The 27,301-nt window shown below is 34.9% G+C and overlaps 1 protein-coding gene across 4 annotated transcripts in view; it reads left to right on the top strand.

Annotated features, from left to right (window-relative positions):
• Positions 1-27,301, top strand: part of LOC148952788 (rhotekin-like) — a 146,779-nt gene that overhangs the window by 106,488 nt on the left and 12,990 nt on the right. For all 4 annotated transcript variants that reach the window (XM_089088090.1, XM_089088091.1, XM_089088089.1 and 1 more), the window contains one exon: positions 15,950-16,098. In XM_089088090.1, coding sequence (XP_088944216.1) covers positions 15,950-16,098 — 149 coding nt within the window. The remainder of the gene's footprint in view (positions 1-15,949; positions 16,099-27,301) is intronic.

Consider the following 27,301-nt stretch of genomic DNA (forward strand, 5'->3'; position numbering starts at 1 on the left):
ATAATAGATGGCTTCGAAAATTAACGGGTTTTAAAAGGAATGACGTACATTTATTAAGGCAGTGTTTTCATGTCTCTCTGTTAAGGGTCGTTACTTCGCTGAATAATTTCCGGGTTACCGATTCCGAATTTTTTCCAGTAAATTAAAAAGCATAGAGATTACTTAATCTAGTGGCAAGAATCTGTAACATTTTAGCAAGAATCTAACATTTAGCAAACTCTTATAGATGATTAGTTGTCATCAAGAATGCGTGGTTTGACTAGTAAGAAGCGAGTAAGAATTGGTTGAAGTTTTCAAATGAATAGATTGGAGCTAATGTTTCTATGCAAAAGGGCTTGTACCTTGACGGAGGAAAATAAAAAGAATGAGTCAGAGGTGATTTTAAATAAACTGGTAATTTTAAGAAATGAGGTTCATTTTGATTGAGGAAAATTTTATACGTGGGGAGAATTTTTCTGAGGAGGGATTTAGCTGACATTAAATACTTGAGTAGCTAAAATAAACTTTCGTTGAAAACCTAATTCGAAACTTGATTGAAACTTAGTGACAAGATTTTTTGCAGAAACTAAATTTCAGCTGGGCGGGCAAACTGAGGTCTAGGGGGGGGGGGGGGCAAAATTGGGTGTAGAGGGACCATTTGCCGCTCCTGTCCCTTTGCAAATTACGCCCCTGCCTTCGATCCGTTAAGAAATAGCTGACAGATTTTGGTAATTGGCGGTACTTCTAAGCACCACAATTACTTTTTGAGCCTTGACTATGTCCTGGTCTGTATTTTCTTCTTTCGTGACAGAAGCAATCGTACTTCTTACGAAATCCCGCATCGTTCTATGCATGAAGGGGTTCGAAAATTCATGAAGATGGGGCTTTCCTTTTATCTTTTGGCCCAGACTGACCTTCAAAATAGATGAATTTTTTTTTTATTTTGAAGAAACTCCTACCACGGTTTTAGCATTATCTAGACAGGATAATTTCAATGACAAGGACAGCTAAGAAGTATAATTTCATTTCCAATATATAGTAATAACATACATATGTATAAATGCATTCGTTTTCAGCATTTGAGACTTTTTTTAGTGTACGCAGTAAATAAACATTAATTCCGAATCACATTATCTTTGAAGTCATGTGTGCAGTTTTATTTACCTGTCAACTCGTTTATAAATGGCTTTCGGATTACAATATTATGAGGTCTTCTTCTGTCTAGAATTTAGGGTAATAAAGCTTCCATTTATAATTTTGATCTAGCCCCTATGCTACCATTACTGAAATATAAAACACAAAACTTGAATACAAGAAGTCCTCAAGCCGAAAACAAATACTTTGTTTTTCCTTTGCCTGGCTCTATGGTAGGCCTATCATATTTCTGTAGGGAAATTCGGTACTGGTGCACTATCTGGTACCCACCGTTATAATTGTATCAAGGAAACTAGACACGAAACCCGACAAACGGGTATTTGCAATAGAGAAATGGAATGCAAAGCGTGGTTACCATTGCGTTTACAATAGTTAAACTGTTGTTTTTTGGGGTTTAGGGGGAGGGGGGAGGTACCTTGGTTAGGCTACGTATTTAATATATGCTATGTTCTAACACCCATCCACCCCCCCCCCCCCAACGTGCAAATATATAGCCCAAATTTGTTTCTAAACTATTATATATTCATCCTATTTTATTTTTATTAGCATTAACCAAACTTGACTTCTTTTGTGGGCACCATATTATGCACAAGCACACTAAATTCTTAGACCTTGTAATAACCAATATTTAGATTTTCCCGATATGACACTAAACAAAATTTTAATATATGACAAAGGAGGGGAGGGGGCTTGTTAAGATATAAAAATTACACTTCTTGTGTGATCGCACACAAGAAGTGTGCCCTTATCATCAACATTTCTGTTTAAACTTGAGAGCAAATGTATTGCAGATTGGGAGTCAGTTAAAGAGAGAATACTTTCAGACTCTAAACAATAATCTATAAAAGATCTAGGGCAAGATGGACGGGACACAGTTCAGCAGGCAAAGTAGAGGATCCCAATGGAAGGAGAACATAAAGATTAAGGTCCAGGGATGGAATGCATGAAGCTGCTCCACCTCTCTTACCATGGACAGATTCATTTGTATAAATTTGTCTCTGATTAGGGTAATTTTTTGAAATTTGTTTTGAAAAAAATAGTTTTCACCGCACGATGATATGGAATCAGGTTTTTATTTATAGGAAAAAGATCATATTGACATTATGGTCTGCCTATCTCCTCTGGAGGGTGTACAAGCACATAAGGCTGATTAAGAAAAACTTTACAACAGCTTTTTGTGAAGCATCCCATTAAGAAGCACAACTCATTTTAAAAACCAGTCTTATAGTTCGACCCCGTGAACTTAAACAAGTCACTTAAAATATATGGTTTCTAAAAGAATGAAAACAAATCTGATATGAACTAAGAAAAAGGGCTTATATTTATTAAAAATATAGATAATACCTAGAGCAGAATCTTGAAAATGGATCTGCAACACAAAAAAATGTGCCCGCAAAAAAAAAAGAAAAAATGCAAAAAAAAGTTGGATTATCGAAACTGAGAGCACAATTTTGCATTCAACCTACAAAAAATTCAATTTTAATAGATTACCTATTCATTAGAAATCTGATGAAAATCTTCTAACACAACTAAAAAAAGTAGCACTATGAAAAAAAAATTTAAAAAAAAATGGAGAAAACTATAAATTTTTGCCATAAAACGATTTACCTAGTTATGACATACGATACATTACACATGCACATCAGATTTGCTAATACAAATTACAACAGTTTTTCATGAAGCATACCTTTATTAAGCTTTTATTCAACTAACACAAATGATGAAAATAGGCTAATTGTTCAACACTCGTAAACCGAGATAAATCATTTTAAAATTTTGTTCCATAATATCAAAAGTTCTTACGATCGCAAAAAAGTAGCTTGCACAGGTCGTAAAAGAACAAATAAAAAGAAGTGTACAAACTTGAACAATTTGTCTGTATTACAAAAAAAGACAATGACCCCAAAAAATAAATGCAGAAGAAAGATGCAACTAAGTTAATACTCAGTCTAGCATCCATCCAACAAAATTTAGTTTTAATAAATCGACGATCAAATCGGAATCCGAAGAAATATGGAAATTTTCATCGAAATGTCATGGAAAAAAGGTTAAAACATCATGAATTCCGTCACAAATCAAACATTACGTTGAAAAGAACTTTTATTAAGGAGCGACCCTGCTCAATGGTAACCGAAACTCTAGAAAACGGGTTTTTGATACCAATAGATATATCAAAAGAATCAGATTTTAATGCTGATTTCAAATATATAACTTTTATTAAGTTTAGAGCTACCCATCAAAAGTTACGCGCCTGAGAAAATTTGGCTGATTTTCAAAAAAAGGGGGAAAGACCCCCTAAAAGTTATAGAACCTTAATGAAAATCACACCATCATATTCAGCGTATCAGAGAACCCTACTGTAGAGGTTTCAAGCTCCTATCTACAAAAATGTGGATTTTTGCATTTTTTGCCAGAAGAAAGATCACGGATGCGTGTTTATTTGTTTGTTTGTTTGTTTGTTTGTTTGTTTGTTTTTTTTTTTTTCCCAGGGGTGATCGTATCGACCCAGTGGTCCTAGAATATCGTAGGAGGGCTCATTGGAACGGAAATTAAAAGTTCTAGTGCCCTTTTTAAGTGACCAAAAAAAATGGAGGGCATCTAGTCCCCCTCCCACGCTCATTTTTTTCCCAAAGTCACCCGATCAAAATTTTGAGATAGCCATTTTGTTCAGCATGGTCGAAAATATGATAAAAATGTCTTTTAGGATGACTTGATCCCCCAAAGTCCCCAGGGGAGGGCTGAAAGTTATGAACTTTACTCAATGTTAACATATAGTATTGGTTATTGGGAAGTATACAGACTTTTTCAGAGGAGATTTTTTCTGGTAGGTGGGGGAAGGAGAGGGTCGGGGGCTATATGGAAGGATCTTTCCATGAAGGAAGTTTTCATGGGGGAAGGGACATTGCTATGAAGGGGGCGCCGGATTTCCCAGCATTATTAAAGAAAAAGATTAGGAATTAAAAAAAAAAACAAGTTTTTCAACTGATCAACTGATTGTGATTAATAGGTCATTTTTAAATAAATGGAAAAAAAATTCGAACTATAGCTTAAAGAGCAGGTTATTGAATAGGGGGCGAACCCCCTAATATACGTGTTAAAAATTTATGAATATAGAAGTTCGTTACGTAAGTTAATTCTAAGTTACGTATATTTATTACTAATAAAAACGTTCGTAAATAAAATTAAACAAGTTTCGAGAAAGCCATTTAACCAAATATAATATGCAAATTTTGTTTTAATTATTCATGTACGGTGAGCCAAAATCAAAACCTGCATTAATTCAAAAACGTTCAAAAATTAAATAAAAAAAACAAGTTTTTTAACTGAAAGTAAGGAACGACGTTAAAACTTAAAACGAACAGAAATTATTCCGTATATGAAGGGGGCTGTCCCCTCCTCAACGCCTCGCTCTTTACGCTAAAGTTTGACTTTCTCACAACTCTATTTTTTTAAACAATAAAAAAACTTTAGCGTAAAGAGCGAGGCGTTGAGGAGGGGACAGCCCCCTTCATATACGGAATAATTTCTGTTCGTTTTAAGTTTTAACGTCGTTCCTTACTTTCAGTTAAAAAAACTTGTTTTTTTTATTTAATTAACTACAGAGACTTATTTTGTAAGCTTCTAATGCTAAGTACAAATTGCAAGGCATATTCATAGATTTTTGTCTTATTTTAACTTGAATCAAATAATTTGTGGTAACGAACTGTAAGTAAGGAGCAACGCTGCTTAATTTTTACCGAAACCAAAAAATCAGAATTCTTGTGTCAATAGTTATATCAAAAGAATCGGCTTATTATACTGATAGTTAGTGTTACCCATCAAAAGCTACGAGCCTCAGAAAATTTGCCGGATTTCTAAAACAGGGGGAGAAACACCCAGGAAAAGTCAAGAGATCTTAATGAAAATCATTATCACGTTCTGCGTATCCAGGAACCCTGTTGTAGTAGTTCCAAGCTCCCTTCTGCAAAAATGTGAAATTTTGTATTTTTTTGCAAGAAGAAAGATCACGGATACGTGTTTATTTGTTGTTATTTTTTGTTTGTTTTCCCAAGGGGTTATTGTATCGAACCAATAGACCTATATTATTGGAGAAGGACTTATTCCGATGGAAATTAAAAGTTCTAGTGCCCTTTTAAAGTGACCAAAAAGATTGGAGCGCAATTAGCTCTCCCCCATGACATTCACCACCCCTTTTCCCCTAAATCGTTTGATCAAAATTGTGAGATATAATGCCCTAACCATGGAGAGACTATGGCCCCCATAGCCCCTGGGGTTGCATCTCTAAGTTATAAAATTTGCCCATTGTTTACGTATAGTATTTTTTATTGCAAAGTTGGCATACATTTTTTGGGTGAGGGAGGGGTGGTGAATTTTCTGCTCGGGTGATTTTGCACAGGGAAAATTTTACATCAGGAGAGAATTTTCCGAGGGGGAGGGGGGTGAAATTGTTTGAGAAAATTTTATACTAGGGAAATTTGCCAAACTTCCTATACGAAATTCTTTTTATTGTCTTACTTTCCCTTTGTCGAGTAAATTTTAAGGATGGAGATGTTAAGGGCAATTGTCCGGGGTAAATTTTTCACCCGGATTGAATTTTCTAGAGGATCTATCTGTGAGAGGGGGGGAATTTTTCCGTGGAGGTGGAGCCAGATTTCTTGGCACTATTTCAAAAACCACCAAAAATTAAACTATAAAAAATTATTTTTTAACTGAAAGTAAGTATCCCTATTTGAACTTTTATTTTTATCGTTAAGGAAAGTAAGTGTGGTATTCACAATTATCTACTTGGTTTTGTTATTTTTTGTTTTTGACGCAGTCAGCATGTCGCTTCAACAAACGACTTGGTGTAGATCCTAACCTTGTGCGAAAAATATGCAAACGGCCAGAATGTCCCTTAGAATATTTTATGCCCGCAGCGGTAACACGCGTTGTGTATCGGGGTCTTTATGTCACCATTATATTTTTTCCCCCGATAAGCTTAGCAACTATGCTCATAAAATACTCTGCAAGGTTGCTAGTACTGTTTCCGATGAGAAATCGAGCTCTTCTAGTTAAAGTGTCAAAGGCTGAATACACATGACTAAGGAAAATATTGCTTGGGGCACCTTCTTTGCTGAATTCAACAATTTTTCCTGCCATTTTGCAGCATTCTGGGCACTGTCTATGATGACCGCGAAAGAAATGCAATGGTATTGCTTTCAGCTCATTTACAAGGTCTTTGACCCCTTTCCCTTCTTTGGTTGTGCGTGCAATTGGGTTTCTTGCAAAGCCGCACATTTTCTTTATTTTTAAACCACTAAGAAGCCTCCTGCATTCGGGGTTTTCTTTTTGCTTCATGTAAAGCCTCTTTTTTAGGCACTTACATGCATGGTTGGCACACTCAATTTTTCGATATATCTACCGTACGGTACTTTGACTGTAAGCTCTTTATGGGTGCTAGAGTCACCATCAGCGATAAATCTAACATATTTTAAAGAGTGCATAGTTAGAGGGATTCGAAATGCCTCGACTAAAATATCAGATTCCATACATGTGCTCGGTCCCTGCCAGTTCATAAAACACCTATGGTCGGGAAGCAAACTGTTTTCATTCCTTCGATGCTTCATACAAATGCAACAGTATTTATTTCTAATCCCAACATGTAGAAGCTTTTTGAATAAAAATCAATGACTACTCCACAACCAGACAAAGCAGAAAACCTATTGCCATAGCTTCTAGTGCACCAGCCACCATCAACTATAATACAAGTCTCCACTGAACCATGCATGTTGGTTTTTTCGCCTGCTTTAATAGCCATTCTGCGCTCAATCTTGCCATTGTTCAGTAAAATTTATGAAGTGTTTTTTCCAAGTTCTCATCAATGTCCATTTCATATTTTATAAAAACTTTTTGTGACATACAGTTTAAACCAACTGTAGAAAAAAGCTCCTGAATTTGGGCATGACTCATACCAGTGTTTATTGCACCATATACTGCTTCTTTGTTAACGCTTATTGTCCCTGTGCTGACCTTTCGTCTTTTGGCTACTCTTTCTGTAGTAAAATTGGTTCTTTTTTGCTTTTTTTCAGTCTCTTTTTCTTCTGGCTGTAAATCTGATTCCAAACTATGTTATTGGCGAGACGGTTTCGATGTCTTTTTCGGTGCTGGTAAAGTAACCTCTTCACTGCACGATTCACATTTGAAAATGAAACGTGAACGTAATCCAGCCCTGAACTCTCTGTCGAACATCATATTTGCGATAAGTTGTATGTCTTGGCACCTTAAACAAGACATTGGCTAAGAAATTGACATTGGGGGGGGGGAGTCATGGGATGAGATTTAATTTGTCACAGCAGTAAAAACGGAAATTAGTATAGGCGTCCCCTCTCCGAAAAAGACCCCTCCCCTCGTGGGACCCCCCCCGAAAAGTAATACCCCCATCCCTTGGTGGTTGGTTTGCAATACATTTTGACTTGTGAAAAACGACTAGAAATTTCCTTGAAACTCTAGAATGGGGTTCTCTATTTATTTTGTAGTTACGGAGGGAAGGATGATCTTAATTCCAAAACATCCCAAGTCTTAATAAACCCTAGCGTAAAGAGCGGTATTTTAAAAGGTTGGTAGTTCCCCACATATTCTGGATAATTTTGTTCCATCTGCGATTAGAAAAGGTTCAGACTTGGATTAAAGGGAGCAGGGACTGGTAAAAAAATAAGCTTCAAGTTATTAGGCCAGTAAAAGGAACAATGGATAAGATTATGGGTAACGACCACATCAAGAACCTCTTGGGTAACAGAAAGTCTTGTTCCTAAATTTTAAGGTCGATAGCTTGAGCTCTTGGTTTCAAAATTGGCACTGCACTTTTTCATGTGATTTTTGGGTCCTTGCAATCATCCCTGGCTTCAAATGGTAGGAACTGCGGTACATAGTCAATATTGTGTTTTATTTACGGGAACCAAGAAGTATTACATGGATCCATTGGTTTCGTACGGATAACTATCCCTTTGTCAAGCTGCATCTTGGTAACCCTTAGTTAAAACATGCGAATATCTCAAGTGGTAGCCTCTAAAGCACGTCACAAACTGGGATTCCACCTAAAAATCAAGCAAAATCAAGGCATCCGTGGGTCCAAGTCTTTATTTATGCATTTTACTCTGACACACATCAAACTTAAATCCAACACTGAATAAATAAATAAAAGTGAATTTCACGCTACTGCAGGGGGCACCAATTTTCGAAAACATCGGAAAGGGTGAGAACTCCTTGTTTAATAAGAAAATAAGATGCCCGCATAAGAGAATTTTAAGTAGGCTGCTTGTATGGTATAGCCGTGACCACTCAAGTGATTAATCCATTGACACATTGTAGAACCGTTTTTTTTTAGCTATTTTCTTTCAGCTAATCATGAGACAAGACAAAGAGAATTGAAAGAATCGATGGGAAATATATAATTTTGGCAATATATTTGCACCTAAGGGGGAGGGGTGTTTGTAAAGTATTTCGACAGTGTTAAGTTAGAAAACAATTCTTAATTCATAACATTGAAATAATTGTGCCTAACAAATTATGCTTGTAGATCCGTTATGCTATATCCCCCCCCCCTAATAAGCAAATATATAGCCCAAATTTGTTTCTAAAGTATTATTTTTTTGTCATATTTAGGTAAATTTCATTTGGATTGAACGTCAGAGAAACAGGTTCTACTTAGATGAGGAATATCAGGTCAGGGTTCAGGGACGGATCCAGGATTTTTTAGGGGGGGGGGGCGCAAAATAGGTTGATCCGAAAAAATATTTTAGGGGGGTGCGCAAAATAGGTTGATCCGATAAACATACGTTATGAACAAGTTTAATTAACGCAAACTTGAGTTAATTAAGTAAATTACACTACTTTAGACTACGCTAGGGGGGGGGCACACGCCCCCTCCCCCCTGGATCCACCACTGTCAGGGTTATATCGTACAAGTACCGATTTTTTTTCTTTTTTTCTCAGTAAAAATACTAAAAAACAGTAGTTTCAAATCTAGTACCGAAAATACCCATAAAATGGCACTCCAGCATAAGCGTTAAATTGGTACTTGTTAAGAAAGTGGTAAGTACAAGAGAAGTGAAATTTCGTTAATGCTAATGAAATAAAACAAAATGAGATGAAAATATAATAGTTCAGAAACAAATTTGAGCTCTATATTTGCACATTAGGGGATAGGGGTGGTAAAGCATAGAATATATTAAATACGTAACCTATGTTTATACAGCATCCAGGCATTACCCGATAAAATGTCTATCTGTTCTCGCTATACAATTATCTTGTACTTACTGCTTTCTAAATAAGTACCGTTAAATTATTCTGAACCTCTACAGTTCTTTGTTTTTTTTTTGGAGACGGGGGGGGGGGTTAATGTAACCATCTTTGGGGTCAGGATAGGAAACCATATTATTTTTCTATAAAATTAAAAGTTCGTACTTACGTATGTTTGATTACAAGATCTTCGTAGCTTTTCACAAAATAAGGCACATTGACTATCCAACGAGCAGTCTTCAAGATTTCAGAAGTTAAATTGCGGCCACCTGTTATTGTTTTTAGTCTCGGTGGTTCTATAATGGTTTCCTCTTGCATAGATACTTCCTCCAAGTCAAGCAAATACTTTGGAAGTCTTGGTCTTCCACGTTTCACACATATTTGTTTTAACTTTTCCCTGTCTTTTGCACGTTAATTAATTAAGTCCTCTTTTATTGCGCTTTTTTTCCATAAATCAAAAAGTTTTTCAATCTCTTGAATAGAACTTGCTCAATCCTTGATATATTTTGATTAGTTTTGAACAACGGCATACAGCGGATACGACATGTTTATTCAAGTTTAGTGGTATCATGCACAGGACACGGCGCCTATTAATTGCAACACTGACCCGAAAATTAAACAACCCTTGTTAAATTTGAGGGTTCCATAACTCCAAATCGATTGCAGTGAAAAAAAAACAAAGGATAAAAAAAAGCCTTTAATTGAGTAAAATCAACATAAACTGTCTGAACAAATAGTTTGGGTTAAAAACATTTACAAGCTAGTATGAATTTTATTAAAGTTGTTAATATCGTTTTCTTGAACAAAGCCAAAAGAGTTTTTATATAAAAATGCATTTAAAAAATTGAGGGAGTATAAGAAAAAAAAGTGAACCTGACCAAATGATAGCCATTAGTCTCCCAAATCAGGTGAACCACAATTTACGTTCTCTTATGTATCTGTTTCTTTAAACAAACAAAATTTCTTTAACATTGAATTCAGAATCTTTGAAACAGGTGTCTTCATCAACAAAGGAATAGCAATAGATGTCGTTGAATATCGTTAAATAAAACAACATGTTTGTTTAAATACAACAAATTCCAGTGATAAAATCATGGATTAAAGTAGAAAGGACCTAGAGAATCCTGTTGATAATATTTTAAATAATTCTTATTCTTATTTCTTATTTTAAAATAAGAATTGTGTTATTATAGTGTTTCCTTAAGAAGGGGCCAAAGGCAAGAATATTTTCTTCAAATTTCTTTCCTATTGGTTTTTTAGGTCTCTGATTGATGCAGTCTGTAGTACTTTTTTTTTAATTTAAAATACATTATATCTTTTATGAAATCGGAATTCCTGAAGCTATCGTGTCGTTAAATTGAATAATAACGCCTCAGCATTTTCTTCCGAAATAAATACACACTTAAATGTAAAATTCAAATTTTTCAAGTTGGACAATTTGCAACACAAGTGCTAAATTGTGTTTCAGTTCTATCATGAGTAAATTGTATTGGTACACCACTAGATGTTTTAAAAGATTGGCTGCATTGTTTTCCTGTTCGAATTTGTCGACTCTTTGGATACGTTCGACTTACGAATTTCTCCGATACTGTGATCTTGTGTCGTTTTTTGCCAGACAGGAAATTTTTTTGAGTTCGTCGACTTACGTTTTTTGTTACCTTCGGCTTACGAATTCGTCCAACACTTTGACCTCGTGCCGTTTTTCACAATGAATTAAAAAAAAGAGAACCTACCATTATTACTCCCATTTCGGGATTTATTTGTTGTCGAATTATGTGATTTAGTCATTTTTAAAAGGGAGAGAATTTAGCCAATTGTTTAATAACTCTTATTTTTTATTTGCCATAATTTTAAGGATATACGTATAAATTTGAAATGAACTAGCATACAACTAAGACTCGAAGTCCTACCAATCAGCCATTTAACTGCTCTAGTGGTAAACAATTTTTGTCTGAATGGCAACCCTGTTGTCACCTCCTACATTTCCGGTATAACTATAAAATTTATAAGGTGTTCAAAGCAGTATGAAATAAGGGAAAATAATTATTTGTCTTATTTTCATTACTGAACAACCTTATTTCCAAAATGAGGTTATTATTTATAATGGTACTAATTTCTTAGTTAATATGAATTTTGATTCTTTCTTCATCAATGTAAAATTTGGGACTAATCGGGGTTGGGGCCCCACTGAGCCTCTAAAATATTCCGTAGAGGATGTAAAGAATTCAATACAAGTCGAATCCGTTACAAGTCGTTTAGTTCGAATTCGTCGACTGACGTTGTTGCATATGTTCGACTGATGAATTCGTCTAACACTTTGTTCTCGTGTCTTTTTTTACAATACAGTAAATTTTATCTTACTTCGGAATTAACTCATTGTTGGCACATTCTTTGTTATTATAAATTTTGAAACTAAGTGAAGGAAAAGGTTCTACTGGGCCTCCAAAATCTCACAGGAAAATTAGAAGATTTTTTCCCACACATTATATATATATATATATATGTTTATATATTTATATACATTATATATATACACACATTATATAACATATATATATATATATATATATATATATATATATATATATATATATATATATATATATATATATATATATATATATATATATATATATATATATATATATATATATATATATATATATATATATTAAATTACATAATTGTCAGTTCCGAGATTTCTCGTAAAACTATAAAATTTATAAGGTTGCTTAAAAGCTATATTAAATAAACAAAAATGATTATTTGTCTTAATATTAATGGAGTTTTGAAAGTTGAGGGACACGGTCTTACTGTGTCTCTAAAATATTTCCAGAGAAACATATAGAAGAACTATTGTTCCCTGCACAATTTTTATTCTAAATGATTGAATACTCTTCCCCCCTCCTTTTCCGCCATTCCTTTTGTATTTTACTTATTATAATATAATATTATAATATATATATATATATATATATATTTTTTTTTTTTTTTTTTTTTTTTTTTTTTTTTTTTTTTTTTTTTTTTTTTTTTTTTTTTTTTTTTTTTTTTTTTTTTTTTTTTTTTTTTTTTTTTTTTTTTTTTTTTTTTTTTTTTTTTTTTTTTTTTTTTTTTTTTTTTTTTTTTTTTTTTTTTTTTTTTTTTTTTTTTTTTTTTTTTTTTTTTTTTATATATATATATATATATATATATATATATATATATATATATATATATATATATATATATATATATATATATATATATATATATATATATATATAGTATATATATATAGTATATATATATAGTATATTTATATATAGTATATTATATATATATATATATATATATATATATATATATATATATATATATATATATATATATATATATATATATATATATATATATATATATATATATATATATATATATATATATATATATGTATATATATATATATATATATATATATATATATATATATATATATATATATATATATATATATTTACTAATTTTGGACATTCTGTTTCTATATTTAACTAAATTGTTTAAATCTTTTTTTCTGACCATTATATGCATGACATATTTCATTTTTAATTCGTTTCTAAGCTTTGTTGTAAGCTTGGTTCATTGTTGTTTCATTTTTTCTTGGTGTTTAAAGTAAATCCGGCTGTAATAGGGCTTGTGATAAAATACTTAATTTATTTATTATTTATTTTTACCAATTTTTCTAAATTTACTAAAATGTTTACCAAAAGACACTCCTTAGCGAAAATAATTTTTTTTTTCCTGGTTTAGTAAAACTTACAAATTTTCAAATTACAAGCCAACAACTGAGCTCACTTTGCAAGAAGTCACAGCATTTTATCTTCGTTTCTAAGACATGTGATTATGAGGCACAAATTTTCAAATTCAGGAAAATTTTTAAAATTGGTACATGAACTGGCGCTCTAAAATATTGGCTCAGTAATTATATCTAAATATTAATTAGTAAATTATATCCATATACAAATTGTAAAATTATGTGCAAGTACGGATTTCGAATCCGTCCAAGATTATGATCTTTTGCCGCTTTTTACCACAGAGTAGAAATGGTTTTGACATTAATATGCGTTTTGTTATTGTTTTCACTCTTTTTTTTCTTTTTTCTTATTTGTCATTACTTTGTGTTGTTTTTCTTAAATTCCAGTTTCGTTCTTTAGCTTCTTATTGTTTTTTTCACAAATGACTGTTTCCTTAAAAACAAAAAATAAAATAAAGAAAAGAATTTTGGATGTGAAAAGAAATATTCGAGTATTTCTGTTCTCCACTATTTTATATACGTTTCACTTGTTTTGTATACAAATGATTTTCTTGGGATTTTTTTCTCTTGTTTTTAAATGGAAAGACAGTTTTGGTCTAAGAAATTGTTTGCATCTCATGTTTGGCTTCAAGGATGCATCCAGGGGGCGGTGTTTGAACCCCTCCCTGAAATGTTTGTCCGACTCGTAGAAACGTAACGAAAATGCATAGAGACAAATTTTTGATGCGTTTCTTAGAGTTTTTGTACTCCCCCCCCCCCCTGAAAAAATAATCCCTCTCCGAAAGAAGACAGGATACGGCCCTGTTTGTCTTTTTTAAAGGCTACTTGAAAGCATTGGCAGCGTATGCTAGAGGCGCTGCCTCTAAATGGCATTACAAGTTTCCATTTAACGAATACAAACCATCATATTTCATTTTCACTGCAGTCGAGTGGCTAGCGCGCTGGACTTGAAATCCTGAGGACAGAGGTTCGAGGCCTGGTGTTGCTGGCTATTTGATTTGAAAAAGGAGTTAATAGTGTGACTCTGTAAGCTCAGCCAGAGTTGACCCAGTTTCTAAATGAGTACCTTGAGAAATCTGTGGGAGAACATGGGAAGCGTCGGTGGATTTGCCCCCAACCACGCATTACATTCCCGGCCGAAGTATTTTAAAGGTTCGCTAAAAGCACGTTGGCTCACTATATATTGTCAAACTATGAGTAGTAAACAAAAAAATCTTTTCGACGCAGTTGAGGTTGTATTTCTATGATTTCTTTGAGATTCTCACTTGGACATAAAGCGTAAAACCGTGTACTAAACACCATATGCTTGTATTTACGTAAACTGGAATTTTTGGAGTAGGAGCATTTTGAGGAATTATGGAATTGCATTTTAAGTTTCTGTATGACGTTTCTAATATTACATTTTATCGCCTGGAACTGTTTATAGGTTGATTTCACGCACGTTTCTATTCCTTAAGTATTTTACTACATTTTGTATATTACATAGTTGAAATCTTTGATCATTAATTCCTTTGAATTATCCACTAGAACATTGCTTGAGGGATCACTAGTCACTCATTAACGTGTGCTATGGTATCTTTTGTAATGTACTTTTTATATTGATATACGAAGCTGCAAAAGTCAGGCTTAATGTAAACTGGCAAAAAACAAAAATAATGACAGGCGAACCGCCAGGCCCAGTTAGACCCTCCGGAATTCATTACAGTTTGTGGAGCCTATGTAAAAGTTGTCACTAACTTTACCTATCTTGGCTCCGTTATTTTGAACGATGGCTCCATGGACGCAGACCTTGGTAGCCGACTTTTGAAAGCTTTCTATGTCGTCGGAAGACTCAATGCCGTTTGGCGATCGCCCCATAATTCTAGGCGGACGAAGATGGGCATATATAACTAATCCAGACTCAATCCTGCTCGACCTGGCTCCTGAATTCCACCGTCATGAGTAGGATAGACGCTTGGCACACGAAACAACTCCGTCGAATGAAGGGGCTCCGATGAGATGATTATGTGAGTAACGAGAGGCTCCACGCCCTTACTTACCAAGTGCCATTCTCAACTCAAATTGCCCAGCGAACTCTCAGATGGGTCAGGCATCTCTTTCGGAGTCACCGGCAATCCCTGCTAGAATTATATACGGCTTCGACTCCACATCCAATGGTTGGTTGCACCCGAGGGGTACACCTTGGACCAGGTGGAAGGAAAACCTACAGAAGTCTCTCAACATGGCCGACATTGCTGCTGACGAGGCCCCCTCCCCTCATAGCAACAGATTCGTCCACCTGGAGGAGCGAAGTTGCTACGCTCTCTACGCCACATATTATCCAGCAGGAACCTTAAGGCAAGTTATGTATTTACGCGCACTGGAATTTTTTGAATGAATTTGGTCATATAAAGAATTTAGCGTAACAACTTAATTTTCTCTATAAAGTTTTTGAAGTTTTTAAGAGGTTTTTTTCTTATTGACATTTTTGAAGTTTCCATAAGGTATCACGTAATATATGTATGTATTTACGCGCTCTGGAGCTTTTAGAACTTTTGATTTATTTCATTTTTTTTTAAGTAAAGATACGAAAAAAAGTGGCTTGAAGTTCTAGGGAGGGGGGGTGTTTATTTTTTAATGAAAATACCAAAAAAAAAATTCCAAACCTAGAGGTGTAATTTCCCCCTCCTCTCCCCGATTAAAAGCCCTGCTAATCAGCTTTAAATTTCTTTGCAATGTATTTAGAGCTCATATGTTTTGTAATTTTAGGACACTTCTGTTAGAGTTGGCCAATTAAACACATATGAAGTAATAATTTCAAATGACGAAAGTACCCCATCTACTTTTATATTCAAATCTCCTGACGAGTATCAAGAATGGTTGTCCATTTTCCTCGAAAGAGTGATTCTAGCAAAGAGGTAATATTTCTTTTATTAGTTATTTGAATCTTTATCTTCTTTATTTTCGATCTGCTGAATTTGAAATATTTTTTTTTATTTCGCTAGGACTTTGAGAAACATATACATAAATAGATCATCAAATAGCTGGCTGTCTACTTTCCTCAAAAGAGTGATTCTAGTAATTGCTGTCTACTGAGTGATTAGAGACTAGGCTGTTTACTTTCCTCGGAAGTGATTCTTGCAAAGTGATTTCTCCGTGAATAATGATGTGAATTGCGAAAATTAAACTATTTTTTATTTCCCTAAAAGGTTAAGAAATAAATACATAAATGGGTCATCAGATAACTGGTCACCAAATGTCTATCTGCTTCGCTCGACAGAGTGATTCTAGCAATGGCTGTCTAGTGAGTGATTCTAGCCACCAAACGGCTGTCTACTTTCCTCAAAAGAGTGATTTTCGAAAAAGAGGCATTTGTTACCCTTATAAGAAGCTACCCTTCTTAAGCTACTTGCTGCCCAATGGTTTTACGTTTATTTTGTGCTCTATTTTCACCTACATTTCTTTTTTAAAATTTGTGCAAAGAGGTGGTTTTAGAAGGGGACAGAGGGGGCCCTTTCCCCAGGCGCAAAATTTCAAATAAATGATCTAACGGTTATATTTATTTTATAATTTTTGACATTTGTTTGTAATAAAATAAAGTAAAGGGGACAGTTGACGGTAAGTATAAGCAAATTAAATCCGAAATATATTAGATATGTAACCTAAGCTAACCTAGGTACCTTCCCCCCTAAAATCCAAAGAAACACAGTTTAATATCGTATACGCAATGAAAACCTTACGATCATTGCCTGCTCTACAACAGATAAGACGTCACAAAACGGGTTTTATCATTGCGAGTCTATAGCGTTTAAGCCCAGAGGTAAGGCCCTGATAATGCGAAAGTACCTATTAAAGTTATAAAATTTGCCAGTTGTATACGTATAATATTTCTTATTGGGAACTATGCATACATTTTTTTTCGGGGGGGGGGGGTTGCGAAACATTTGTTTTTATTAAAATAAAGTAAAGGGGACAGTTGACGGTAAGTATAAGCAAATTAAATCCGAAATTTTCATTTTTCCCATATCTTCATAACTATTTCTTGAAAATAAAAATTCCTTGAACCTGAATTTAAGTAATTTAAATGTTTTTTTTTATATGTATTTAGTTTTCAAACCTGTTTATAATTTACAGAGGGTCGTCTTGTGATATATTTTGTTAATATATTTTTTTTATTCAGCTTGAAAATGTTGGGGATACAGGGGGGGGGGGGGCTAGTCAAGATTTTACCCCGGGTATAAGAGAGGCCAGAACCGTCACTGTTTGGGCCCGTTGCCACCGAAAACTGCATAATGGGGCCTTTTTCACTAAAAATTAGATCCTGATTTTCCTAATATTTTTTAAGGCTCAAACGATCAGATTTCATTTCCATTGGTATTTTAAATCAAACAGTTCATGATAATGGACATCGTAAGGATAGTTTGGCTCAATAATAACCGAAACTGTTGAAAACGGAATTTTGATAACAATAGATACATCAAACAAATGGACTTTTTATTCTGATTCTAAATATATAAAATTCATTTAAGTTTAATTTTGCCCATCAAAAGTCTCGAGCCTGAGGAAATTTGCCTGATTTTCAAAAAAGGGGAGAAACACCACCAAAAAGTCAAGGAATTTTAATTAAAATAGCACCACCAAATTCCGCATATCAGAGAACCCCACTGTAGAGGTTTCAAGCTCCCATCTGTAAAAATGTGGGTTCTTTTCCTTTTTTTTGATAGAAGAAAGATCACGGATGCTAGTTTTTTTTTTTTTCACCAGGGTGATCGTATCGAACCAGTGACCCTTATAAGTATAAGATCGAGAGAAGGTTCATTCGAAAGAAAATTAAAAGCTCTAGCTCTCTTTTTAAGTGAACAAAAAGACTGGAGGGAAACCTTCCCTACTCCCATGCCCCTTTTCCCCCAATCTGATTTGATCAAAATTTTGAGATAACCGTTTTGTTTGGTACAGTTGAAACAGGGGCGTCGTTGGGGGGGGGGAAGGGGGTAGTTGTCCCCCGATAATTTTGATGAAAAAACTATTATATAGCTCAGGATCCTTGACTATCTGGATTCATTAGTATGAATTCACCCCTCTTGCCCCCCCTCGCCCAAATGAAACTGCTGGAGATTAGCCCCTGACTTTAAAGGTAAAAAAAACATCCCATGGGGATGACATTACCCCCCCCCCCCCCCCACAGCGCCTGAGGAAAGGATTTTGAGTTATGCAATTTGCCCATTGTTCACATATAGTATTTGTTCTTGGAAAATATACGTACATATAACAGCAGTTAACAAGCGGACAATTAATTAAAAAAAATAATTAGAACAGTTAAATAAGGAAAGTAGGTTAATAACGTAAAAGAAGGAAAAATAAAATGCAATACAACATATACATCACATAGGGAAAAAAGTCAAACAAAGGAAATAGAGCAGAGAGTTGATTGCACTTGAGGAAAACAAGGCAGAAAGAATATGTTGCTTGGATCAAGGTTTGGATCAATTAAAATTAATGCTAATTCTGCCTGTCCATTGGCTGTAAGGAAATCAGTAAGGCAGTAAGAAGATATACATATAGCCAATAAAAGGATCAATAGCTACATATTATGTTAATACTTTAGGGTTACTGGCCAAAGGTATGATGTGAAGAAGGAGCTTATCCGGGTTGCAGTGGTAGCTAGCAACCTAGTAAAAGACGATCACGTCCAATGTTAAGAAATATAAAAATAATAATAAGAAGGGAGAGTTCTTGTGTCTTCTTTCATAGGATAACAATAGTATATTTGAAAAAGGGAAATTACTGTATAGGCACACAAGTAATTTCTTAGACCCCACTGCCTTTCCATTTACAGAATTGAAAAAATGAAAACATAGTGAAAACGGGCATAAAATTTTAAACAATAGAGCGGACAAAACAAAAAAAAAGGAACAAACTTTAAATAATAAAGAAATCTGAATATTTAGAATTTATGTCCGGGAAGCCTTTATCAACGAAAATAAAAACACAAAAAAAAACGAAATGAATTATGCTAAATTAAACAAAACACATAAAGGAAACGAAAACGAAAACAATAAACAAAACTTACATCTTGATAACTTCCAATATCACCATGAAAATGGTTAGAATACACACAACAGAATGATAAATTAGGTTATCTCTGGTACATTAATTTTTTTTTTTTCCACTGCTTTGTTTACAAAAATTATACCCGTTTTCCCTACATTTTCATTTTTCTAAATTCACACAAGTAAAAACAGTTAAGCAGCAACTTACTGCTAACAAGGATTTTGTTAGCTACAACGGAATTTTCTAACGGGGAACTTTTTTTTCCCAGTGAAGGGTCTTGCTTAGAAAGTTTGAAAATTTTGGTCAAAGAATATTTTTAAGCTTTATATATCCCAATTCATCCAGAAACAATATCTTTTTTCATCCTTTATTTGGTGCAATTTTACAACACTGCATAACTATTGTCATTGATGGTGACGCCCCTTTCCGGTCGTCCCAGAATTGGGTGGGAGGATGTGGTAAGGAAAAATTTAAGAGAAATGGGGATATTTTGGGAGGGTGTAAAGCTTTGAATAAATTGAGATGAAGGGGGAGTGTGCGAAGCTGTGATGCTGAAGTAAATTTTTAGTAGTAGTAGTAGCTATCATTACTGGGTAAATAGTATATAATGACCATTCATATTGGGTAGAATGTATTTGCGTCAAAGGACAACTGTGCCCTCATGTGGCATCCTGGCTTATGAAACTGGGAGACTGTATAATGTGCTTTTTTGTCGGTGTAAGCACATTGGCATTATTGGTGCAGAAATGGTTATTTTACGACTCAAAATAGGAGGAGTTGGCCCTTTTTTCAGTGACCTATCGTGCTACTTAAAATGGGCAATAAAACTTAAACTTCATTTTGAATACCCTCCCCCGACTCCCTACAACCGGTGTACTACGATCTCATGCGGGGAAAACAAAGCGTGACAATACTTTTGGAGAAAAATACGAGATTTTGTATTTTTATTTATAGAAGCTTTCAACTCTTTATATAAGATTGTTCATAGAAGTTTATTTATAACAGATACATAGTATAACGAATAAACATAGTAAGGTGTAAGTCGAACCAATAGTAACCAAAAACATAAAAAAAGGATTTTGATACCAGTTAATACATCAAAAGTGTACGCTTTTTATGCTGATTATAGCTACATAAAGTTCATTAATTTTAATGGCACCCGTCCAAAGCCACGAACCTGAGAAAATTCGCCTGATTTTTGAAAAAAAGGAAATGAACCCTAAGAAAGTCAAGTGGTCTTAATGAAATTCGCACCATCAGATTCAGTATACCAGAGAAATCCATTTTAGAGGTTTCAAGCTCCTGTCTACAAAAACGTTGAATTTTGAATTTTTTGGCAGAAGAAAGATTTTATTTTTTTATTTCCCCAAAGGGTGATCGTATGAATCATTGGTCCTAGAAGATCGGGAGAGGACTCATTAGAACGAAAATTAGAAGTTTTAGCACTCTTTTTAAGTCACCAAAAAGATTGGAGAGCAACTAGCCCCCCACGCCCCTTTTCCCCCAAAGACATATAATTAATATTTTGAGATAGCCGTTTGGTTCAGCATAGTTTAAAGGTCCATTAACTATACATCTGTGGATGATATGACCTGGAATTTTCTCATTGTTTAAAAATAGTAATTTTTCTTGGAACACATACAGAAATTTTTGAGGCGGAAACTTTTCATGGGGGAGACTTTTCCGGGGAAAATTTCTCAAGGAAGGGAAATTTTCGGCATGATTTGAAAGTTTATTTTTGAAATGAAAGTAAAGAGAATTTTCCAGGGGAATTTTTCGGGGAATCTTCATCGAGGAGAGAATTATCCGGAGGGAATTTTCCAGGGAGGGAGTATTTTACACAGGAGGAATTTTTCTGGGGAATTTTCCACGGGAGGAATTTTCCGGGGAAAATTTTCCATGGAGGAGGAGGCAAATTTCCCGGCATGATTTGATAAACGATCTGCAGTTAAATAAAAATGAAAAAACTAGGTCTTCAACTGAAAGTAAGGAGTAACATGAAAACTCAAAACGAACAGACGTTATTTCGTATATGAGGGGGGCTGCCCTTTCTTTAACCCTCACTCTTTGCGCTAAAGTTTGACTTGTTTTCCAATTCTATAAGAATAACTACTGAAACACAATGGTCGACGTATTTAAGTGAGAAGTATTTTTGAAGAGCTTTGAGGCTTTAGCATAACGAGCGAGGGTTGAAGAAGGGGAACCCCCCGCCCCTCATATACAGAATAATTTCTGTTTGTGCCAAGTTTTAATGTTGCTTCTTACTTTCTTGTGAAAGAGAAAACTTGTTTTTTATGTAATTCCTATAAAAGATCTGATAAAATGGCAAGCATTATAAAGCTCTCAAGACAACTTCATAAAAAGATTATAACACAATAGCTCACATTAGCTTGATAATAAATTACTCTTTGAAAACTACAAAATAACACTTCTGAATAAAAGGACTATAATAATTAGCTCATAATAGCTCATAAATAGATCATAGCTCGTTTATAAATAGCTCATAAACACTCATAATATATAGCTCAGAATTATTAAGGCTATGGTGACAAAGGGTCTAGGAGACCCCCCTCCCCCGAATTCTTCCAGTGTAATATGAAGAGCGTGCATTATAACTAAAGAAAACATTGGGTACTATTTTGAAATAAAAGAACTATCTACTATGTTTTTTTTGTTTTTTTTTAGCATCATTTAAAGACCATGTTGTCTAACTAAAAAAATATTGGACATTATGCAGAAATAAAAGAGGTACCTATTTTGTACTTTCTCTTTGGGTGCTCAATTTTGCATGTAGGGAATTTTTTTGAGGGGAGAGGGGGGTTTACGCGGCGGGGAGGGGGGTGTTTAAATCCCGGATCCCTGTGAAAAAAACTATTTATCCATCAAACAAGACAGTTAAGGGGGAAATCGATATTATTTTCTCTAGATCGTCTAAGAAATTGATCGTATTGGTGATCCGTTTTTGTAGTGACATCAAGTATTCCATATTTTTGGACATCATACCCGTTTTTGAACCATAATGGCATTCCTAGAAAATAATTACAAATCCGGAAAAAGTACACGCGGATATGCTTTCTATCACTTTTACTTAATATCTTCAAAAATGGAATGATAAAGAATACATGAGGCTCGAACATTGAATTTTAAGTTTTAGCAAGTGTTTGTTTATCAAAACAACCTTTCCCTCAGACTAGCAGGCCATAAGGTTTTCTAAGTGTTTCCAATACAGGCGATATTACGAACTCGAGCGTAGCTTGAAATGTTGGGCCTAAAGGCAACCCAAAGTATTTAAAGGATTTTTAATAAAAATTTTCTGCGATCCCACCCTTATTGAATGACCCTGGAAACAATTATTATCATTTGTCACTAGGAATTCTGTTTTAGTAGGTTTAATCTCCGATCCTCTGCCGTATATGTGATTGAAATGAATTAACTGCATTCTGCATCGATACTAAATTGTCTGAAAGCAACTAAAATATTATCAGCATATGATAAGTGACTAATGTTGATGCCGTCTAGTGGTCGGCACCGTTTCTGTTTTTGGCCAAAACAGAAACGGTAAAAAGCGGCAATGAAAAAACGGAACAGAAACGCAAACGGTGAAAAAAAAAAGGAAATCTTTTTCTGTTTTTCCGTTTTTTTACCTAAAAACAGAAACGACCTGTTTTTAATTAAAAAACAGCCGTTTTAACAGATATTTCTGTTTTTTTTTTTCAGTTTCTTTATATTTACGAGAGTAAAGTGAATATTTATTAATATAGATTAATAAAAAAGACCAAATATACAAAAAGACAAAATATATGAAAAGACCATATAAATTAAAATTTATCACTTAAAAACATTCGGAGTTCAATTGACTTTGCAGTACTTCGTGAGCACTGCTTTCGCGTAAAGTACCCAGCAATACTAAATGCACTCTCACTGGGAACTGAAGTTGCAGGGACTGATAGATGCATACATGTAATTTCACTTAACTCCGGGTAAGTGTAAAAGTAATCAGACCAAAATTCTAGTGGATCAGAATTATTTTGTCCTGATCTTCGTCTCTCGCTCAAAAACACAGGAACTCTCTCCTCATATGCCCTGATAATATTTGCTGCCACGCGGTCAATGCTCATACTGTTGGCATTTTGCCTCGTAGAGTTCATCCGTAACCCAGTCGTGCCGAGAAACTTAGAAAACAAGCTGTCTTCTTGATCAAGAGTCTCTGGTGACCCTTTTCGGTTAGTCCCTGCCTTAGTAGGAGCGGCGTCAATAGGGAAAGATGTGGAGTTCAATTGGATTGGATCGAGTTCTTCTATGCTTCTCTGTTCGGAGATGAATTGCTGGAGAGGAGAGGAGATGGACTGACGAGTTGACTCTCTGTCTACACGTGTCATTTTTTTATAAATTGCAGGGTCCAAAAAGCCAGCTCTTGTGAAGAGCATCATATCGAACTTAGGACTGGCTGAAAAGTATCTACTGAGCTGAACAACTAGAAGTTCCTTCAGCCCATTCATTGACTCAGCCATAATACTAGTATCTGGAGTCTGACAGAACAACAGTAATCCCTAAATCATCAGCATGACTTTGCTTGCCGAAACATAATTGTATCCACTAGCTATCACTGTTGCCTGTTTGAACGGGCGAAGAACCTCAATGACAGCTTCCATAATGGACCACTCATTGCTGTGAAGTTCGAGCTCTCTAATCTTAGCGTCACGTAGGTTTTGGTTGAAGAAGTTGCGCAGTGGCTTTTTTCGGGCACAATACATTTCTATCATGGTAAGTGTGCTGTTCCATCGAACATTCATGTCTTTTGTGATGGATGGACTAAGATTATATATCTTGCAGATAGCTTCAAAAAGATCGTGGGATTTGGAAGATACTTTCAGGATTCTAACCAGCTTTCGTATTTTTACCAGTGCTGGTCCCAGCGTCAATACTTCACTAGATACGCCTCTTTGTCTAGGTATTGAGCTCTCACTATCGCTCTCAAGGTCTGGATCATTTGATTCTGAGCTACTATCTTCATCATTACTGCAGTCGGTATACCCAGTTTCTTCAATGTCATCATCTCCTACAATCAGGTCAGGAAAGTCATCTTGTTCAGCAGTATCAACGTTGTCATCAGATTCTGAACTGGATCCTGAATCATTCAGGTGGGGAACGCTCACTAAATCTGCCTGGTTTCTGCATTCCCACAGCTTAAGGGCATTAGTCACCACATTATGCAGGTTGTGTGCAAAGCATGAGCTTCGCATACTGTCACCGTCTCTGAGAGCCTTTACTATATTAGCTCTCGAATCAGTAATTATAAAGTAGAGTTTCCGTAGAATTCTGAACTTCTGGAGGCTACTACGGATTGCACGAATAATGTTGGCGCTAGTGTGAGCAACTTTCAGTCTTTTAAACTCAAGGATTCTATGGACCAAAGTGAGCTTGCCATCAGTGCTTTTCATCACATAATGAGCTGTAATACCTAGAAAGCCAGACCCCGTTCTTGAAGACCAGCAGTCTAGGGTCAAATTTACTTTCCGGACTTTCTGGAGTTCAGCTTTGAGCTGCTTGACCTTCCTTTTCTTTGCTGTTACTAGATGTCTTGCAACAGTACGAGCTGAGGGGCTAGTAAGACCTCCTGTAAGTTTAGATATTATAGCTTTTACTCCTGTTTTTTAAAATCCAATAAATGTCGCTATAGTGCGATATGTTTATATACAAAATCAAAACACGGAAATTGAATAAAAAGGGTTTTAAAAAAAACAGAACCGCCAAAAACGGCGATAAAAAAAAACGAAACAGAAACGGGAACGGTACTAAAAAAACGGCTACCTTTTTTCTTTTTTTTCTGTTTTCCCAAAAAAAAACATAACAGAAAAGGGTAGAAAAAAAAAAATAAACAGAAACATAAACGGCGCCGACCCCTAATGCCGTCAATCACATATGTGAGTAGGTACCGTGTGGCTATTCTAATTGCGTTGTTAAATATAACGGGCTACCCTTGTTTAACTCCACGACGTAATTTTTTTGTCAGTGTTGCCACATTGAACCATGGAAATAAGTAAGCAAAACTAATTAGTTTAGTCGGACAAGGCTTTTTGTCCCTTAAAATTCCAACATTAACAATCTGTTCATCCCCAAAGACAACCACCTTGTATACCTTCAAAGGAAAGCTTGTTCTTCTGAAGTTGTTTTGTGCCATTCGTTTTTAGATTTTTTTTTACTATTTTTTCCACCCTTATTTCCTTTTTTAATTTTATGTTTTTTTTTTTTTATTTCTCTTCTAAAAATTGCTGCATGACTGTTTTTTCAGGTCTTTTTCATTAAAAATTGAATTATTGGTTTTTTCCTAATTTTATAAGTTATAGCCTACATGGTTGTATAGGTTTCCCTTAATCAGTTCAAATAAACACTTTCCATTAGTTTCCCTAATCAGTTCAAATAATCAGTTTCCATTAGTTTCCCTAATCAGTTCAAATAATCAGTTTCCATTAATTTCCCTAATCAGTTCAAATAATCAGTTTCCATTAGTTTCCCTAATCAGTTCAAATAATTAGTTTCCATTAGTTTCCCTAATCAGTTCAAATAATCAGTTTCCATTAATTTCCCTAATCAGTTTTGTTCAGAATAGGTAGAGCTTAAGAAGACATTCAGTTAAATTACCTTGCCCTAGAATTCATACTGAACGATCTAGATTTTCTCCAAAAAATTAATATTTGATTTGGAGTGTGGGCTGTGATTTTAACGTGGTATCTCATTTTTTTTATCTTTAGTATTTTCTTTTATTATTATTATTATTTCTTTTTTCATTAGTTTTATACTATTATTTATTTTTATTCCCTGGGGGCATGGTTTTAGTTATGCCCTGGGGGCATATAATGTTTTTGTAGAAGGTGTTGTCGTAGAAACTTCAAAAAAGGCTCATTTGGCTGGAGATTCAGTTGACAAGGGCCCTTTTAAATAGTTGAACGTGATTTCAGGGCTACTAGCCCCCCCCCCCCCTCCACACCCATCAGTCCCCCAAACACATCCAATCAAAACTGTTAGATATCCAATTTGTTCACCGTAGTTGATTACCAGATAGAAAAAATATTTTTGAGGAGGAAACTCCCCCAAAACCCTCGGGGAAAGGGTTTTAAGTTGTGTCCTGAGGGCATATAAGGTCTTTATAGAAGGCATTGTCGTAGAAACTTTAAAAAAGGCTCGTTTGATTGGAAATTCAAAGGGCTGGTGCCCTTTTTAATAGTCAAAAGTGGTTAGAGGGCAACTAACCCCCCTCTCACGCCCACCTTTTCCCCAAACACATCCAATCAAAATTTTGAGATAGCCATTTTGTTAAACGTAGTTTTAAATTCTGGAAATGGTTTTTGAGGAAGACAACTCCCCCACAGCCCTCAGGGCAAGGGTTGTAAGTTATGCCCTGGGGGTATTTAAGGTTTTGTATAGACAACGCTGTCGTAGAAACTTCAGAAAGGGCTCATTCAATTGGAAATTTAAATGGCTAGTTCCCTTTTTAATAGTCGAAAGTGATTCTAAGGCAACTGACACCCCTTCCACGCCCACCATTTCCCCAAACACATCCTATCAAAATTTTGATGTAGCCATTTTGTTCAATGTAGTTTAAAGTTCTAAAAATTATATGTTTGAGCAGGACACTCCCCCCTCAGTCTTCAGGGGCAAGGGTTATAAGTTATGCCCTGGGGGCCCATATGGTTCTTATGGAAGGAATGCTCGTATAAACTTCAGCGAGGGCTCATTTGATTGGAAATTGAAAGTTCTGGTTCACTTTTTAAGCGTCAAAAGATATTTAAGGGTAACCACCTCCCCCCCAAACCCTATTTCGCCAATGCATTCAATAAAAATTTTAAGATAGCTATTTTGTTAAAAATGGTTCAAAGATCATATAACAAAAATTCCGGTCTTGACACAATCCACTAGGGCCCGGGGGCAAGCGTTGTAGGTTATGACATGGGGGCATATATAGGTCTTATGGAAGGGATGATCGTCTGAACTTCAAAGAGGGATCATTTGATTGGAAACTGAAAGTTCTAGTTAACTTTTTAAGAGTCAAAAGAGATTGAAGCTAGCCCC

The sequence above is a fragment of the Artemia sp. Qi Xiang Cuo genome, chromosome 4 (genome assembly GCF_049724085.1).
Source record: "Artemia sp. Qi Xiang Cuo chromosome 4, ASM4972408v1, whole genome shotgun sequence".
NCBI lineage: Eukaryota > Metazoa > Arthropoda > Branchiopoda > Anostraca > Artemiidae > Artemia > Artemia sp. Qi Xiang Cuo.